The following is a 19,041-nucleotide window of genomic DNA, read 5'->3' on the forward strand; positions in this document are numbered from 1 at the left end:
TAGCCAGGATGGTCTCGATCTCCTGACCTCGTGATCCACCCGTCTCGGCCTCCCAAAGTGCTGGGATTACAGGCTTGAGCCACCGCGCCCGGCCGCTTTTAGATTTATGTAGACAAAAATGTCCTGTAATTTTTCAGTTAGTTTTTTACCTTTGTTAATTTTGTTGTTCCTTTTTCGAGATCCACAGAAGCATGATTTTTAGAATTCAGCAAGCCTGAATCTTCTTTTTTCCCCTTCCTTTCCTGCTCAGGTAACAGCAGTGGAACTAGAAGAAGAGGAGAAGCATGGTGAGTCCTGGGCACGAGTGTGCATGCGTGTCCATGTGTGTGCGCTCACGCACCTTCTCCACGTGTTCCTGGAAAGGATCCAGTGCAAGGGACTGTTGTGTGCCAGGTTCTGGTCTGGGTCACACTGGCGGGGTCACACTGGTGGTACATAGGACCCTGCGGGCATGGATTCCTCTAAGGCAATGGCTGCTACTCCCAATCCTTAGAGGAGAGGGGGTCACTGTTGGAAGCTGGAAACTCACTGGCAACTGTCCTACAGATGATGTCTTGTCTCATCCGTTCGATTAGACTGTGGAAGTAGATGATCCCTGAGGCCCTTTGCAAGTCTAGTCCTGGAATATTATTGTTGGTTTTCTAGCTGGACAACTCAGTAGTGCAAACCCTGCTCCCCACACCAGGGTTTGAGTGTCCTGGAACACAGTTTCTGCAGAAGAGGCAGGCTGAGTACTTTCCTTTATGGATGTGTTCTCATAATATGACTTTGTTTCCTGGCACCCATCACAGGTGACTAATGAGGGCTTGTTGGTTTTGAGGGTTTTTTTTGGTATCATATGAAGTCACAATTTTTTTTTTGGGGGGGCGGAGTCTCACTCGTCACCCAGGCTGGAGTTCAGTGGTGCAATCTCAGCTTACTGCAACCTCTGCCTCCTGGGTTCAAGCGATTCTCGTGCCTCAGCCTCACAAGTAGCTGGGACTACAAGTGTGCACCACTATGCCTGACCAATTTTTGTATTTTTAGTAGAGACAGGATTTCGCTTCGTTGGCCAGGCTGGTCTCCAATTCCTAACCTCAAGTTATCCACCCGCCTTGGCCTCCCAAAGTGCTGGTATTACAGGCATGGGCCACTGTGCCCGGCCTAGTCACGGCTTTTTAACATAGGGGATGTGTTTCATTTCAGCCCATCTCAGTTTTTCTTATTAATGTTCAGATTGCCAAGTCTTTGACCAGGGGAGCCTATTGGAGTTATTTACTGGGGGCCTTTAGACACAGCCCAGTGCACTCTTTAGTTTCCTTGTTTTCTGATACAACAAGGCGTTTCTGGCTTATTTTGTGTACTTCGTGCCCTGTAACTGCCTCGTTTCTCCCAGGCACCCGGCCGCTTTCTGCTCTGGGTTGCTTCTTGTTTCCAGGCATTTTCACTGCAAAAGCAGGGATATACTTTTTTAAAATAAGAAAGTTTATTCTGACTTCATGATGATACTTTCAATTCCGATCTAGGATTGTAGGGTTTTGCCTGCATTCTTTGGTTTTATATGTGCATCTCCTCCATCTGATGCCAAAAAGCCTGGCTCCCAGCTACAGCGGCTGTCCCCATGCTTTATGATCCTTCATATGCACACACAGCAATTTTGGAACACCACCACCGGTTTTTAACAACAGTAGGATTACTGGAAACGCTGAAGGATTTTATTTTATTTTATTTTATTTATTTATTTATTTTGAGATGGAATCTCACCCTGTCGTCCAGGCTGGAGTGCAGTGGTGTGATGTTGGCTCACTGCAACCTCCACCTCCAGGGTTTAAACGATTCTCCTGCCTCAGCCTCCCAAGTAACTGGGATTATAGGCGCCCCCCCACCACACCCAGTTTTTTTTTTTTTTGTATTTTTAGTGGAGACGGGGTTTCACCATGTTGGCCAGGTTGGTCTTGAACTCCTGACCTCACCAGCCCAAGGATTTTTTTTTTTTTTTTTGGTAGGTGTGTCTGCCTCTTTGTTGGGTATATCCTATTAGGGATGTACAATCAGTTCACCTGTTATAAAGTTGTGAAACAATTCTTCTCTAGTGGCACATGCTTGCCAATTGGATATCACTAAGTTTATTTCATTTTGCATTCAACCTTTAGGCATTAGTGTTTACCTTTTTAATGTAATATAATTCACATGATTTTAAGGTCAGATGTGCAAAACCAGGTATAATCAGAAATGTGGGGCTTTGACCCCTGTCTCCTCTACCCTCTGCTCTCCCTGTCTCCTCTACCTTCTACTCTCCCTCTCCCTGTAGGTAACAGTAAAAAATAGGGTTTATACTTACAGTTGAAAACATAAATAAATACATGTGCATGTGCATGTGCATTTACTGAGATCTACACTTATTTCCATCTTGCTCTTCTTCTTAATTTGACAGTAGATGCAGGCATTCATTCTGCAACAATGCAGAGAAACCACCCTCATTGCTCTTCACAGCCTCCACCGTGTGGACACACCCTCACTGATTCAGTCAGCCTCGGGCTGATGCATGCTTGGGTAAAACACTATTCCAAAAAACTTCATATGATATTTATCCCATGAGTAAATTCTGAAAGAAATGGAAAATTCTTGCCCCAATGTAAAAGAAGTATCAGTACTTAGAAGCATTTCTTAATTGTTATTTCTGTTTGTAATAGATGGCTATATTTTTGGATGTCAAGCTACATTCCTTCTTAATCTTTGAAAATAGAAAATCTGTTTCATTTCTAAAGCCTTTTACTTTTCAAGGAGCTGATTTCCCTGAAACACTTTGAAATTTGATAATTTCCACTACCAGCTGTCGTGTCACTCTTGTATACTATCTCCTTAACAAATAAAGTTTTTTTTTGTTTGTTTGTTTTTTTTTGAGACGGAGTCTCGCTCTGTCGCCCAGGCTGGAGTGCAGTGGCCAGATCTCAGCTCACTGCAAGCTCCGCCTCCCGGGTTTTACGCCATTCTCCTGCCTCAGCCTCCGGAGTAGCTGGGACTACAGGCGCCCGCCACCTCGCCCGGCTAGTTTTTTGTATTTTTTAGTAGAGACGGGGTTTCACCACGTTAGCCAGGATGGTCTCGATCTCCTGACCTCGTGATCCGCCCGTCTCGGCCTCCCAAAGTGCTGGGATTACAGGCGTGAGCTACCGCGCCCGGCCAAATAAAGATTATTTGAAACTGTTTCAGCATAAAAAGAGATAGTATAAAACTTAGTGTTTTCCCACCATCCCACCCATTTAGAATAGGTTTTTGGGGTAGAGAATAAACTTTTAACATAAAATCACTGATTTTTCAACAGGTGGACTTGTGAAAAAAATTTTGGAGACGAAGAAACATTATGAGAAATTGCAGCAGTCACCCAAACCTGGGGAGAAGGTAATGGAATGATTTCCGTAAACACTGGCATTTTAGCAGTCTGTTTCATACATTTACAAACTTACAAATTAGAACATCTTTCAAATATTACCATTATCAGTGATGTCTGTTTGCATATTTAAATGCCATTCCTGGCCAGGCATAGTGGCTCACACCTGCAATCCCAGCACTTTGGGAGTCCAGCGCAGACAGATTACCTGAGCCCAGGAGTTCGAGACCAGCCTGGGCAACATGGCGAAACCCTGTCTTTACAAAAAATACAAAAATTAGCCAGGTGTGATGGCACATGTCTGTAGTCCCAGATACTTGGGGGGCTGAGGCAGGAGAATCGCTTGAACCCAGGAGGTGGAGGTTGTAGTGGATCGATTGTGCCACGGCACTCCAACCTGGGTGACAGAGTGAGACCCTGCCTCAGAAAGAAAAAAAAATGCCATTCCTCCCTCCTCCCAGTTGGGAGGATATAAAATGTGGGACTCTCTGTGTGGGGCTGCTTCCCTGGCCTGGTATCCAGCCCCGTCTTGGGAGGGGGCATCGGTTTGCTCGGGGAGCTCAGGAGCCAAGACCAAAGGCCTGTTGGGCTCTAACTCCCTGACCCTCCCCTTCTGGCCTTGCCCATCGCTTCTCCCAGGTCCTGTTTGCAGACTGGGAGGCTGGCTGCCTGGCCCTGGCTGATTACAAAGAGATTGGGATGTTTTTAAGTCTTTTTTTGAAATATGCGTTCTATTGTACCTGGCTCCCTGCAGTCCCCCTCACACATGTGTGATGTGCTTTTGTTGGGACCTATGACTTCTTGCCAGCCACTACCCTTTCCTTGGGCACATGACCACTGGGGCGGGCACCTGTGGGCCAACAAGGTGTGTCTCAAATGCCACAGCCAGGTTTCTCTTATAGTCACTTTAAAGAGGAAGGAGAATTTTTTTTTTCTTTTAAACAAGTTTCTTGGATAGTTAGCCTAATAACTCAACAATTTAAAAAAGTTTTATATATAGGTGTGTGCGCACACACATGTACACACACATGCACACATATACGTATTTTTCCCCAGCTGAATTAATGGTTGTTTTAGATAATTCTGCTTAACATGTCCTAGTTTGTCATGAAGCTAGGGCCTGAAATAGCCAATGAGAACTGTACAATTGAGACTAACAGTAGAGGGAGCCCTTTTAACAATAATAACAAGAATGTTGGCAGAGGCTTTGCTGACAGCACCACTATTTGCCTTGCTGAAAGGAGAAATGCCTTCTGCAGTTTGTTTTCTCATCGATGGAATGTTAATACATTATAGTTCTTTCTGTATGCATGAGGGGTTGTCCTGGTGTCACTGGTGGTATTTCTGAGACCCAGTCGAAAACCCTGAATGTGTCCCTCCATGCTCCTAGTGGAGGTCACCTTTGAAGCATCCATTGGTTTAAATTTTGTAGCTATGATTTTTACGCAAAGTGTATTAGGATTGTGTTTCAAAGTATCCCCGGGAGAGTAAATTATTTCAGATTGGTAAATCTTTTGGATTCAGAAGATAAAAGGAAAAGTGTCCTTTTTTGGTGAACATCTACTGTTTTGAAAAAGAGTAGGTAGTGAGAACTTCAAAGTCAGGGGTGGTGTATATTACAGAGAGGGGAAAATCAGCAAGTATCTGTATGATTTTCTTTAGAATATTGATAAACATCAGACTTAAATTTAACTTGTTGGTCTTCTTAAAACATTTTTGTTACTTTTTTTTTGAGACGGAATTTCACTGTGTCGCCCAGGCTGGAGTGCAGTAGCTCAATCTCGGCTCACTGCAAGCTCTGCCTCCCGGGTTCATACCATTCTCCTGCTACATTTTTTTTTTTTTTAAATAAATAAAATGCGGCCAGGCGCGGTGGCTTACACCTGTAATCCCAGCACTTTAGGAAGCCAAGGTGGGTGGATTGCTTGAGGCCATGGGTTTGAGATCAGCCTGGCCAACATGGCCAATCCCCTTTCTACTAAGAATACAAAAATTAGCTGGGCGTGGTGGTGCACACTTGTAGTCCCAGCTACTCAGGAGGCTGAAGCACGAGAATCACTTGAGCCCAGGAAGCAGAGGTTGCAGTGAGCTGTGATTGCACTGCTGCACTCCAGCCTGGATAACAGAGCAAGACTGTCTCAAACAAAAGCATGTAGGAAGAGCCAAAGTCCTTTTTCCCCCTGCCCCAGTCCCTTCCCTGAGGGCAGTCCCCGGGATGAACTTGGTGTGTATCTCTATTTTGCATGTGCCTCGTGTTGTTTAGTTAGTTTCTAATGTCACCTTAGTGTTGATCCATTATGCAGGTCGCTTTCTTCATGCAGCATGTTTCTCTTTCTCATGTTTTGATACTTGTAGATGTAGTTTATTCATTTTAATTGAAGCCTTATAGTCCATTATTTGCTTATTAATTACTCTGTTGATGGACATTTAGGTTTTTCAGCCATTTCCTTTCATAAACAATGCTTCCATGGCTCCTTTCCATGCCTCCTAGCTTTCAAGAGCCAGTGTCTCTTCCAGCAAGAAGCAGGCCACTTTCTGTAAAGGGCCGGATAAAAATACTTCAGGCTTTTTGAGCCAGATGGTCTCTTGCAACTATTGAATTCTGCCAATGTCACAGGAATGCAGCCACAGCATTAGACCATGTAAATGAACATGTGTGGCTGTATTCAATAAAACGTACTTTACAAAAACAAGGTCCAGGCTGTGGGCTATAGTTTACTGATTTCAGCTTTGGGGGCTATGCCCAGGCTTAGAAGTGCTGTGCCAGGAAGTACACAGATCTTTAGTTTCACCAGATAGGCCACTTTCCTCCTCAAAGTGGCTGTACCAATTTATCCTCCCAGTAGAATGAACATCTGTTTCCAAACATCCGTGCCAACGACAGTCAAGATAGTGAACACACTCTCACCCTCCACAGTGTCATGTGCCCTTGGTGAGCCCATCCTCCAGCCCATCTCTGTGTTCACCTTTCCCCACCCCCCCACCCCCAGCAGCCACTCTGCTCTGGTTCACTGTGCTTTAGTTTGTATTTCCTAGAATTGTGTTTAAATGGAATCATGTGATGTGCACTCTTTTGAGGTTTTTTTTCGGTCTGGCCATTTTTACTCAGCATAATCTGAGATTTATCCATGTTGTTGCAGCATGTATCCATAATTTATTTGTTTTAATTGCTGAGTAGTATTCCATTGTATGGATATACCACAGTGTGCTCATCCATGTGTCAGTTGATGAACATTTGAGTTGCTTCTAGTTTGGACTATTATAAATAAAGCTGCTGTGAACATTCATGTTCACATCTTTGTGTTGACAGATGCTTTCATTATGTTGTGTCAATACAGTAGAACCCCTCTTATTTGCAGGGTATATGTTCCATGACCCCTAGCAGATGCCTGAGACTGTGGATAGTACCGAACCCTGTATATACCATGTTTTTTCATGATACGTTCTGATGATAAAGTTTACTTTATGAATTAGGTTTAGTAAGAGATGGACAATAACTGATATTAAACAGAACAATTTTAACAGTATGTCAGCATCACTCCATTGTACTTTGGGGCCATTGTTAAATAAGATAAGGGTTACTTTAACACAAGCACTAGGATACTGCCACCGTCTAGACTGTCCGATAGCTGAGAGGGCTACTAAGTGACTAACAGGTGGATGGTGTATACAGTGTGTATATATATTGGACAGAGGGATGACTTATGTCCTTGGCGGAACTGTGCAAGATTTGATCACACTACTCAGAATGGCATGAAGTTGAAAACTTATGAATGAATTGTTTATTTCTGGAATTTTCCATGTAATATTTTCAGACTGCAGGTAACTGAAACTGCAGAAAGTGAAATTATGGATGGGGATAGGACTGTTCTACCTAGGAGTGGTACTGCTGAGGCATATGGTAAATGTGTGCTTAACTTTTTAAGAAACTGCCAGACTATAGGGCTGGGTGCTATGGCTCACACCTGTAATCCCAGCCCCCTGGGAGGCCGGAGTGTGAGGATCACTTGAAGCCAGGATTTTAAGACCAGCTTGTGCAACCTAGGGAGACCCTATCTCTACGAAAAAACAAAAACAAAGATTGCCAAACTGTGTTGCAAAGTGGTTGTATCATTTTGCATTCCTACCAGCAGTGTGTAAGAGTTTCAGTTCCTTCACATCCTCGTCAGCACTAGGTATGGTCAAACTGTAAAATTTTTCAGCCGGGCACGGTGGCTCACACCTGTAATCCCAGCACTTTGGGAGGCTGAGTTGGGCAGATCACGAGGTCAGGAGATTGACCCCATTCTGGCTAGCATGGTGAAACTTTGTCTCTACTAAAAATACAAAAAATTAGCTGGGCATGGTGGCACACGGCTGTAGTCCCAGCTACTCAGGAGGCTGAGTCAGGAGAATCGCTTGAACCTGGGAGGCAGAGGTTACAGTGAGCTGAGATCGCATCACTGCACTCCAGCCTGGGCGACAGAATGAGATTCTGTCTCAAGCAAAATTTTTTTTTCATAGTTGTAATTTGCATTTCCTTAATGGCTAATGATGTTGAATATCTATCCTATGGTTGTATGTATATAATATATAAGCCCTTGTGTCTCATATGTTATAAATATTTTTCCAGTCTGTCACTTGTCTGACTTTGCCTTTTCATTTAAAAAATTGTTTTTTTTTTTTTTTTTTAGACAGAGTCTGGCTCTGTTGCCCAGGCTGGAGTGCAGTGGTCTGAATCTCAGCTCACTGCAACCTTTGCCTCCCAGACTCAAGTGATCCTCCCACCTCAGTCTCCCAAGTAGCTGGGACTATAGGCATACGCTACCACACCTGGCTAATTTTTGTATTTTTTGTAGGGGGGTTTTTCCGTGTTACCCAGGCTGGTCTTGATCTCCCAGGCTCAAGCGATCCTTCTGCCTTGGCCTCCCAAAGTGAGCCACTGCACCTGGCCAAACGTTTCCATTTTGATGTAAAATTTAAACAGCCTTTTTCTTTATACATTATTTATTTATTTTTTCTTTTTGTTTTGGCCAAGAGTTTAAGGTGAAGTTATACTTTATTTTGATTTTGTCTGAAAAGCTGTCCTATCCTGGTTGTAAAGGTAGTCTTTAGTTTTCTTTTTCATGTCTAGATCTCTGCGTGGTCTGGAAGTGTGATTTTCTGCTGTGTGGTTGCCAGCCTAGGCTTCCTCACCCCTGCCTTTGTACCCCCGCCTCTCTAGGGAGCCCGGGTGTCCCGTGTTTCTGGGCTCTCCTTGTTTCAGCACTATGGTTTTATCTCTGGGAAAGCCTTTCAAAATGTTCCTCCACTCCTCCCCCACTCTCCAGGTTGTCTTGATTGTGAGTCTTTACGGCTTTATGTAATTGTGGGATCAGTTTGTGTGGTTCCATGAAAAACCCTGTTGTGATTTTGACTGGAATTGTATTGATCTTCTCTTGACTTGACTTTTACCAGTAACTTCCACTCCATTGCCTTGACTGTCTTTGTAGCAAAATGCCTTAAAATAATCGCTTATCTTTTGCTGTCTACAATCTACCTCTTCCCACTCTCTCCTAACCCCATTCCAGGGAGGCCACTGGCTCTACACCTTCGTCTGAGTTGTCCAAGTTGCCCTCGGCAGGGTCACCTGACCTCTCAGTTGTTATAGCTGCTGGTTATGTCTGTGTCCTGCGACAGCATTTGATGCTGTTGGCCACTCCCTGCCTCCTTGGCGTGGCCTCCAGGATAGCACTCTCCTCTGGCACCCCTCCTGCCAGGCCAGTCCCCCTTCTCTCTGTCCTTCACTAGTTCCTCCTCTTTTCACTCTTTTCTTAGTATCACCGTCTTAATGTTATTAGCTCTCCTTTGAAACTATGTTTTGTTTTTTTTTTTTTTTTTAACTAAGCTTCCTTAGTGGTTGTATTCCACTTTTCTGCTTTTTCTTGCTTATTTTGGTAATTAATGTTTGAATCTGTTAGGTTTAGATTTACCTGCAAGCAAAAGAAAGCTAAAACATTAGTGGCTTAAATGAGGTATAAAGTGTTTTAGCTCATGGGTCCGTCTGGAGGTGGCCGTCCAGGTGGCAGTGACCCCGACGCCTTCATTCCTCCACAGCATGATGTGACCTTCCTTCCTCAGGGTGCTTCATGGGCCAGCATAGCTTCAGCTTCCAGCCAGCAGGAGGGAGAAGAGGGAGGAAGGAGAAGGCCTGCCCTCCTCCTCCAGGATATTGACTGAAAGCTATGCACCACTTCCACTTAGATTATGTTGGCTGGAACTTAGTGACAAAGGAGACCATGAAGTGAAATCTCTATTTTAGGCATCCATTTGCATAGCCAGAAATCAGGAATTCCATTATCACAAACGAGGACATGTCAGATCTTCTCAGTGCCTGCCATGCTCAGAAAATGGTAATGCTTGCAAGGCACATGGGTAAGTGGAAGAGGCTGCCTCCCTGGCTAGAGGCCGAGGGTTCCTGGACCCAGCACACGTCTCACATGTGGGCCGCACACAGTGGCGGGAAGCTTTGCCAAAGCGGAGATCAGAAACAGGGTCGACCAGCTGTCTCTTCCACAATGTTTCTCTAGGAAATTGTGTATTTCATTCATGTCTTACACTCATGGCATAGAGGTGTTTGAAGTAGCCTTTAAGATTTTAAAATATCTTATCTATACTTAGTTTTCTTTTGTTCCCAAAATTTTGTGTCTTTTACTTCTTGGTAAGACTTTGAAAAGCTATTAAAATAGACACTCTCTAGCAAAGAATCAACTTTCAGTTTTATAGATATTCACTTTTGTTTTATTTGATTAATTTCTACTCTTTGTTTTTCCTTTTAATTTCTTTGGACATTGACTTTTCCTAGTCTCTTGAATAAAACACACAGCTTCTTTATCCTTTATCTTTGTCATTTTAAACCTACATGTATTTAAGATTGTACATCTCCTTTTAAGCATGGTTTATCCTTGACTTCTAAATTCCTTGAATATTAAATTTGATATTGAATCTTAAAAATTCCTTGAATTTTAATGTGAAGTACTTTGTTATGATTTTAACATGGGTAGTTGGGATTCTTTTTTTAGTTTTTTACACATAAAGATTTTTAAAAGTCTTTTCAATGATAATATGTAATGTAATGAAATTGAGTATTTGGAATTGATGAGACTTTTATTGTGGCCTATTTGGTGGTCAGTTCTGTAAGTGTTTCAAAGTGCTTGCAAAGCTGCTTACTTCTAGATATACTTCAGGTCCAGGCTTCCACATACCCTCGTTGATTTCACAGAGAGGCAAATGTAAGAATATATCCTCAGGCCAGGTGTGGTGGCTCACACCTGTAATCCCAGCACTTTGGGAGGCCGAGGTGAGCAGATCACGAGGTCAGGAGTTCAAGACCAGCCTGGCCAACATAGTAAAACCCCCGTCTCTACTAAAAATACAGAAAGTAGCCGGACTTGGTGGCATGTGCCTGTAGTTTCAGCTACTCAGGAGGCTAAGGCAAGAGAGTTGCTTGAACCCAGGAGGTGGAAGCTGCAGTCAGCCGAGACCACACCACTGCATTCCAATCTGGGCAACAGAGCAAGACTGTGTCTCAAAAAAAATAAATAAATAAAAATAAAAATATGTCCTCAAAGCATGTATGCTGAATCTATCTTCATTGATTTATACATATGATCATAGTAATTGCTTATTTTCTCTCTGTCTCATTAAAACATACAAAGCAGGTGTTTTCTCTGCTTTTCACATAAGTTGTGGTGTGCCTTTCCTTAGTTTTGATATTTTTTATTTTTTTGGAGGATTTTTTCAATAGTAAAGAAATGCATATTTGTAATCTGGGCCTTTCTCCAGCCTGTCTTTGAAGTTGCGTTGGAAGAAAAGCCATTTCTTATTGTACTAATGGACTTGAATAATACATTATAGAATAAATATGTGAATCAGATTGCTTTAAGCGTTTTCTTTATTATCCTGACTTTTTTGCTGTCTTTTCAAGAGGAAATATAAACTTTGTTAATAGTAAGATATTAGCTCCTGCCAGCATTTTTTTTTCTTTCTTCAGGTTTATGAAGAAGTTTTTGAAAAGCACCAAAAGAGCCATTTTATTACAGTTTCTTATGCTTTCTAAAGGTTTATATATGAAGACGCTGTAGGCTAATGGCCAACAGTTTCAAAGACTGTTCACTCACTTTAAAGTATTTAAATACTTCTCACTCCTAATTTTTCAGTATCCTTTTACATGATCTTCCCTTTGTTTCTCTTTTTCATTTTATATCTAATTATTAATAAATATGATTTTTAGATGCTTTTTCTTTTCATTTAAATTTTTTATTTTGAAATAGCTATTGGAGTACTTCTTTCTGTAGATTTCCTTCTCTCTTCATTTTAAGGTTTTGTGACTGCTCTCTCCTCTACTTTCTTGATCGTGTAAACTGTGTCTTGTTCTGGGACTGCTAGAGGTCACACCCATCATCTTGTCCTGGTGAGCATGTGGGCATGCATTGAATTGACCTGCATATATGTTTTTTGTTGCCATTCTGAAAGAAAGTTATAATAAGCAAGCAAATATTGCTGGAAATTATGGATGAGTGTCTTAAAGAGGCGTTTATTTGGGCATATAAGAACTTCTTGTATCTTGAAATGCCTCTTGATACTTACAGTGACCTTATCATGAATAAGTTATGTTTTAATTAAAATCAGTAGCATATAACAAATCGTATTTAGCCAAATTGTTGATGAAAGTCAGGGATTTAAGTCTTAAATTATTTTACTTTCGTGATGGGAGTAGATCTTCATATTTCTTTTTTTGGTAGGTAGATGGTGCAATTTCATCACAAGTACTATAACTCTTTCAGAAAAATGCTATTCAGAATCTCTTCTTACCTGAAATTCTACACCTGACAACAGTATTTTTAGTTTGGATATCTGTGGTCCTAGTATTATTGGATTTTCCTTTGCTAGGAATATTGTTTCCATTGAAATTGTTGTTAAAGAAATAAAAATGGGCCAGGCGCAGTGGCTCACGTCTGTAATCTTAGCACTTGGGAGGCCAAGTCAAGCAGATCACTTGAGTTTAGGAGTTAGAGACCAGCCTGGGCAACACAGTGAGACACCATCTCTACAAAAATTAAAAACAATCAGACATGGTGGTGCATACCTGTGTTTCCAGCCTCTTGGGAGGCTGAGGCAGAAGGATGGCTTGAGCCCACAAGTTTGAGGCTACAGTGAGCCAAGCTCACGCCACAGCCCTCCCGCCTGGGTGACAGTGTGAGACCTGTCTCAAAAAAATAAAATAAAAATAAATAAATAAATAAAATAAAAGGGACATACTCTGTTGGTAAGACTTTAATAGTTAAATTGGGAACTACTGAAATTGATTCTAATCATGAAGGGTTATGGTGGGTTTTTTTGTTCGTGTCTTAGGGGTTTTGTTTTGTTTTAAAGAAATAAGGTGATAGTTTTATGATCCCAAATGAAATCTCTGAATGCAGTATCTTCCAATATGCAGGCTGGGGATTTAAAGTTTTGGATATAAAATTTGTTACCACCCCATTATCTTATAAAAAATCAGGCATTGGCTGGGCGTGGTGGCTCACACCTGTAATCCTAGCACTTTGGGAGGCCGAGGTGGGTGGATCACGAGGTCAGGAGATTGAGACCATCCTGGCTAATATGGTGAAATCCCGTCTCTACTGAAAATACAAAGCGGTGGTGGGCACCTGTAGTCCCAGCTACTTGGGAGGCTGAGGCAGGAGAATGGCGTGAAGCTGGGAGGTGAAACTTGCAGTGAGCAGAGATCGCGCCACTGCACTCCAGCCTGGGCAACAGAGCAAGACTCCGTCTCAAAAAAAAAAAAAATCGTAGACACCAACTATCTCACTTAAAATATTTATAAACATATGCCATGGTTGTATTATAGACCACAAAAATGGTTTGGGAGCCATTAAAATATTATATGTATATGAACTTTATAAAGATGATTAGGAGGAGATAGGCCTTTATAGACAAAGTTCATGAGAAGGATACAATATGAGTTCTTTTCCTGAAAAAAAAAAAAAAAAAAAAAAATACACATATAAATGACCTAAGAAAACTATATTATAAAAATGTGTTTAGCTGTATTGTCACAAACATTTCCAAATTGATATGCCCATTATCTTCTGGTTCATGATTATTCAGCGAATAATATAATCAATAAAGATTTTAGTTTTACTCAAAATGTCACTGAAATTCATATTATGTCCTTGGTTTTTTAGATTTTCGTCAGTTGTGGCTTGATAGGTTATGTCTGGTCTTAATTTCACCAGTACCCTTTTCTGTGCTTTGCATTAAAAAAATCTTTAGTTTGATTGGTTTTGACAGCCTGCTTTGGATGTCAATTCAGTTTCTAAGGAGTGTAGACCCTGGTGTTTAAATACATTCACTGTGACACGTTGATGGATATATAAGGGAATGATGTTATGTTAGCCCCAGGATGAAAATTAGTGGAGGCCGGGCGCGGTGGCTCACGCCTGTAATCCCTGCGCTTTGGGAGGCCGAGGTGGGCAGATCACGAGGTTAGGAGATCGAGACCATCATCCTGGCTAGAAGGTGAAACCCCGTCTCTACTAAATATACAAAAAAATTAGCCGGGCGTGGTGGCACGTGTCTGTAGTCCCATCTACTCAGGAGGCTGAGGCAGGAGAATCTCTTGAACCTGGGAGGCAGAGGTTGCAGTGAGCCAAGATCTCACCACTGCACTCCAGCCTGGGCGACAAAGCAAGACTCTGTCTCAAAAAAAAAAAAAAAAAAAAAAAGAAAAAAGAAAATTAGTGGATAAGGATTAGAATTAAATACTAAACAATGCCCCAGCTCAGCAGAGAGAAGTGTAGGAGGTATCTGGAGAGCAGTAAGTAGAGAAATCAAAGGGGATGCGGCACAAGTTCGGGAAGCCTCAGCGCCTTGCAACAGAAGACTGAGGATGCGGATCTTACTAGTTTGAAGAGGTGTGAAGACTTTAGAAGGTGCCCAGTGAGACATCATGAAATTATTAAAGTCTGTTAGCCATTAGGCCTTGAAAGAAATGGTTTAGAAACGACCTAGCTGAGCGAGTGGGCCTGGGCCTTTGGTCCAGCATGGGCTGGGGTCCCCTTAGCATGTGGCGGTGGCTGTGACAGCTCTTGCTCCTCGTGGGACTGAGCTTTCTCAGACCGTGGGACACGGGAGAGACCGCAGTGGGACCGAGAGCCTGCACTACCGAGCCCTCTCTGTGCAAGGCTTCCCACGCATGGCCTCCTGCACCCGCACCACAACTCACTGCTGAGGAAATTGAGGCTTAGGAGAGTCTGAGTCCCTTGCCCAAGGCCTTGCACTCCAGAGCCTGGATCCAAACTCTTATCCAGCCCCAAAGCACAAGTTCTGACCACAGGAGGGAGCAGCACGCGTGGCTCCAGCACGCCCCAGGCCTGGAGTGTGTGCCTCCCTGTCTCAGTGCGGGGTGGGTGCATTGAGCTTCTTTTGGCTTTATTTGGAGCGACTTATTTCTAGGATTATTTTAATCCTTAAATTCCATATTTCTTCAGCTTCCCTTTGAAAAAAAAAAAGAAATTTATGTTTTTAAAAAGTCTTAGTTACTATTTTTGTCTTTTCCAAAACATATTCACTTGTGCTAACTGTTGTGAGAAACACGTGTATTTTTCTAGTTCCCGTCTATTATTCCTTGCTGTCTGTTTCTGACCTGAAAAGCAGCTTCTAGTGAAGAGCTATCACTAGAGGAACAGGACTTGGCTGAATGAATTAGGTTTTATTGAGTTTTTAATTTAATATGGGTAAAGCAGGCTCAGGAGGGTTGAAATGGACGAAACAATGGCACAACTTTATTACTTTTCTCCAGGGCATGGATTAGATGGGATATTTTAGAATAAAGAAAAACTAAAATTCTTGGCATTAAAATGCTTCGATTTCCTATTTATAGCAGTGATGCATATATAATTTTTCATATTGGAGTATTATTCAGGTTTTCTGATTGAAATCTCCATACGGTTTCTTCTGGCCAGTAGACTTCCTCCATCCCCAGATGTGACCCCTTTTAGACTAATAAAGCCTCTTGATAATACTTATAATGCTTGTCACAGAGCAGGACTGACACTCACTTAGTGAAGGACTTGTGTTATATCAGGCTTTGCTCTATGTAAGTTTTATATTTTCAGGAATATTCTTAAATCCCTTAAAGAAAAAAATGAAAATAAATGTAGAAATACATGGTATTTTAGAACATTGATATTATATATATATGTGTGTGTGTTTTTTTTTTTTTTTTTTTTTTTTTTTTTTTGAGACAGAGTTTTCACTCTTGTTACCCAGGCTGAATGCAATGGGTGGTGATTTCGCTTACCTGCAACCTCTGCCTCCAGGTTTCAAGTGATTCTCCTGCCTCAACCTCCCCAGTAGCTGAGATTAGCAGGCGGGGCCCCTGGCCACCTGCATGTCCAGCTAGTTTTTTTTTTTGTATTTTTAGTAGAGACCAGAGTTTCACCCCATGTTGGGCCAGGCTGGTGCTCAAGGCTCCTGACCTCAGGTGATCCCACCTCGCTCGGCCTCTCCAGAGTGCTGGAATTAAAGTGTGAGCCAGCATGTGGCCTGCCATTAATAAATACTTTGTAATAAAATAGCACTGTATCCTATGCTCTTATATGAACACCATGTTAGTTTTTAAAACTTGGGAGTATTCTGTTTATTAGTAATTTTGGTTTCTGACTAGGTTTCTAGGTAGCTTAACAAAACTTTTATTGTAGGCTAGCAAGTAAAGTTCATTACAGTAAAAAAAGGGGGGTGATAGAAATATAATGGTGTATTTTAATAGTAATGAAAACCGCAAAAAAAAAAACCAAGCCCAAATTAACATATATCTTTGTAACAATTTTAAAATGCAGCCTTTCTAAGAAAACCGGGTTTAGAAAGGGCAGGCAAAACATTCCAGTTGTGAAAGACACTTTTGGGAACTGTCAGATCCTTCAGAGATTTAATATAGTGAATATTACAAGTGGAGTATGTTCGGCACTGTCTCCCATGGCGGGAGCTTTTGGCTCTGCTTGCTTTTTGTTGCAGAAGCATCCAGTCCAGACTGAGGTTAGGTGTTTTGTAAGTTTGCCTTTCAGTTCCTCAAACAGTCCTGTGCCTTGCGCCTTGATTTGGCCTTGAAGTTTTGGAACATCAGCTGTTTTTCCTGACTGGCCTCCCCGTTTGGTTTGTGTGATGTTTCCTTGTGATCAGAAGCTCAGACTTTGCTTCTGGGCGCGAAACCTTCCAGAAAACGAGGCCTGTGCTTGCCCTTCCTCCTATTCTGCTGAGTGGTTCGGGTTTCAAGATTGTTCCTGACTGCAGACCACTCTGTGGCTTCTCAATGAGGATGGCTGTCTGCCCAGCTTCTCTGCTGTCAAGCTGCTCCTTATCCTCTTTGTAATTACTAGCATCTTGGAGGAAGTACTTTGTAGCAATCCTAAGTACCCTGTGCTTCACTAAATTTAATCATTCATTTGTATCATTATGGGCCTCGTGGCCTTCCATTTGGACTCTGTGGGGCGGTAATGCTCTTACTGTTCATGATTTTCAATGCGCAGATGGCCCTCAGTTTTGCTTTGGAGAGCTCCTTCCAAGCGGGCTTTGTGTCCTTGTCAGCCCTGTTGCCAGCATTCTTTGAGCTGTTCCTTGCTTTTAGGGCTCATCCTGTTCTTTCCCCTGGCTCCAGCCCCCAGAATCAGTCATTTTCCCCAGGAGAATGGAGTGTTTTGCGGCTTTTGAGGTTCCAGCTCTCAGGTTGTCTCCACAGAGCTAGAGGGAAGTAATGTACATGTCTATCTTTGTGTATATATCGTGTGTGCGTGTTTGTATGTATGTGTGTATGTGTGTAGTGTGGCATGTGTACTACACTGTGATGTGCGCATGTGTTATGTGAATGTCTTGTGTGTGCGTGTGTGTATGTATATGTCTGTATTGTGCATGTCTTGTGTGTATGCGATGTTGCGTGTCTGAGTGTATATCATGTAATATGTGTGTGCATGCATGTGTGCATGTGCGTATGTGGCATGCCTGTGTCTGTGATATAGTGGTCTGTGGCATGTCTGTGTATGTGTGTACACATGTGTATGTGTGTACACATGTGTATGTGCACATGTCTGTGCCCTCCCGACCTGGCCTCCTTGGCCCTGTGGGTGCCCTCTTCCTCCTGCGCTGGGCTGCTGCCTCCATTCTCCCTACCCCGGGCCCTCCCACCCCCAGCCTAGTGTACGTGCTTCCCTGGCATTGCCCATTTCGTGGCTTCAGGACCAAATGGCTCAGGAGGGAAGATCAGTTACTGACTTCCCCCTGGAATGGGCATCTCATAAGGTGAAGATCAGTGCCTGTCACCTCCCTCTCGTGGCTAGCATAGCAGTGGACGTAAGTGCATGTCATCAACTGTTGAAGAGATGAGTTTCATTGCCTGTTGAACAGAAGTTAGAAGAGAAAGGAGGAAGTGGAAGGGAATGAATGATAAAATGTGGGGAAGCACTTGCCAGAGGTGAAAAACGAAGCTATTTGCATTTAGGGGAATTATGGACATTTTTCGTGCTGTACCCTCCGGTAAGCCCCATGCTAACACCAGGGGGCGCTTTAAGCCGGTCATGAGGCTCTGAGCTAGGGAGCGGGCATGGTTCCCTTGCAATGTGGTTTTCTGCCACAACTGGGACATTTGTCATTTGGACAGTAATATAGATTTCTAAGTAAAGTGTGATAAGAATGAAGTTAACTAGCTTTCTGATCTCAGTTAATGCAACTTTGAAAGTATGTTTTTTAGAGGTGCTTTGGTACTTTTCGTAAGGAGCATGAAGCTTGACCTTCTATAAGTCTGCACTGGAAAAGGGCTTTCATGTGCCAAGTAAAAAGGGAACTCACAATATTAGCAGTATTCTTGAGATCAGGTGGTTTTTTTTTTTTTTTCTTTGGCAACAACCAAAAACAATCCTACAAGTATATTGTACGTCAAGAAAAAATAGGTTCTTTTGAAAAGAACCATAGTCAGATTTGCTGTAGACTTCTCTGTGGCCCTAAATGCCAGAAGAAAAAGGAACAGTTGCTTCAACGTTTGGAGAGAAAGAAACTGACCCAAGATTCTTACTATTTAGCTAGACTGTCATTTCATACGGAAAAACAGTGGAAGACACATCCAGATAATGCAAGAGCTCAAAAAAAGATTGTTCTTGTATTCTTCTTGGGGAAAAATTGCTTAGAAAATAGAGATATCTAGATAACTAAGAAATCGACAAGCAAACATCAAAATGAAGCCCCAAACCCAAGCCTAAGGAAAGGCCGAGTGTGGGTCTGGGGTGACCAGCACAGTGACCACTTGCCCGTGTGGTAGGGGTACTGGAAAACTGATAAATCCCAACTGAAATGTATTCTAAGTATAAAGCACACACCGGCCGGGCGCGGTGGCTCAAGCCTGTAATCCCAGCACTTTGGGAGGCCGAGGCGGGTGGATCACGAGGTCAGGAGATCAAGACTATCCTGGCTAACATGGTGAAACCCCGTCTCTACTAAAAATACAAAAAACTAGCCGGGCGAGGTGGCGGGTGCCTGTAGTCCCAGCTACTCGGAGGCTGAGGCGGGAGAATGGCGTGAACCCGGGAGGCGGAGCTTGCAGTGAGCCAAGATTGCGCCACTGCACTCCAGCCTGGGCGACACAGGGAGACTCAGTCTCAAAAAAA

The 19,041-nt window shown here is 42.7% G+C and overlaps 1 protein-coding gene across 4 annotated transcripts in view; it reads left to right on the plus strand.

The window, feature by feature from the left end:
- The window catches only part of IFT54 (intraflagellar transport 54), an 82,065-nt gene that overhangs the window by 34,243 nt on the left and 28,781 nt on the right, over positions 1-19,041 (plus strand). For all 4 annotated transcript variants that reach the window (XM_017875561.1, XM_017875563.1, XM_017875560.1 and 1 more), the window contains 2 exons: positions 251-287; positions 3,305-3,381. In XM_017875561.1, the coding sequence (XP_017731050.1) occupies positions 251-287; positions 3,305-3,381 (114 nt within the window). The remainder of the gene's footprint in view (positions 1-250; positions 288-3,304; positions 3,382-19,041) is intronic.

Source organism: Rhinopithecus bieti, unplaced genomic scaffold (assembly GCF_001698545.2).
Source record: "Rhinopithecus bieti isolate Rb0 unplaced genomic scaffold, ASM169854v2 scaffold_7884, whole genome shotgun sequence".
In the NCBI taxonomy this organism is placed as follows: Eukaryota; Metazoa; Chordata; class Mammalia; order Primates; family Cercopithecidae; genus Rhinopithecus; species Rhinopithecus bieti.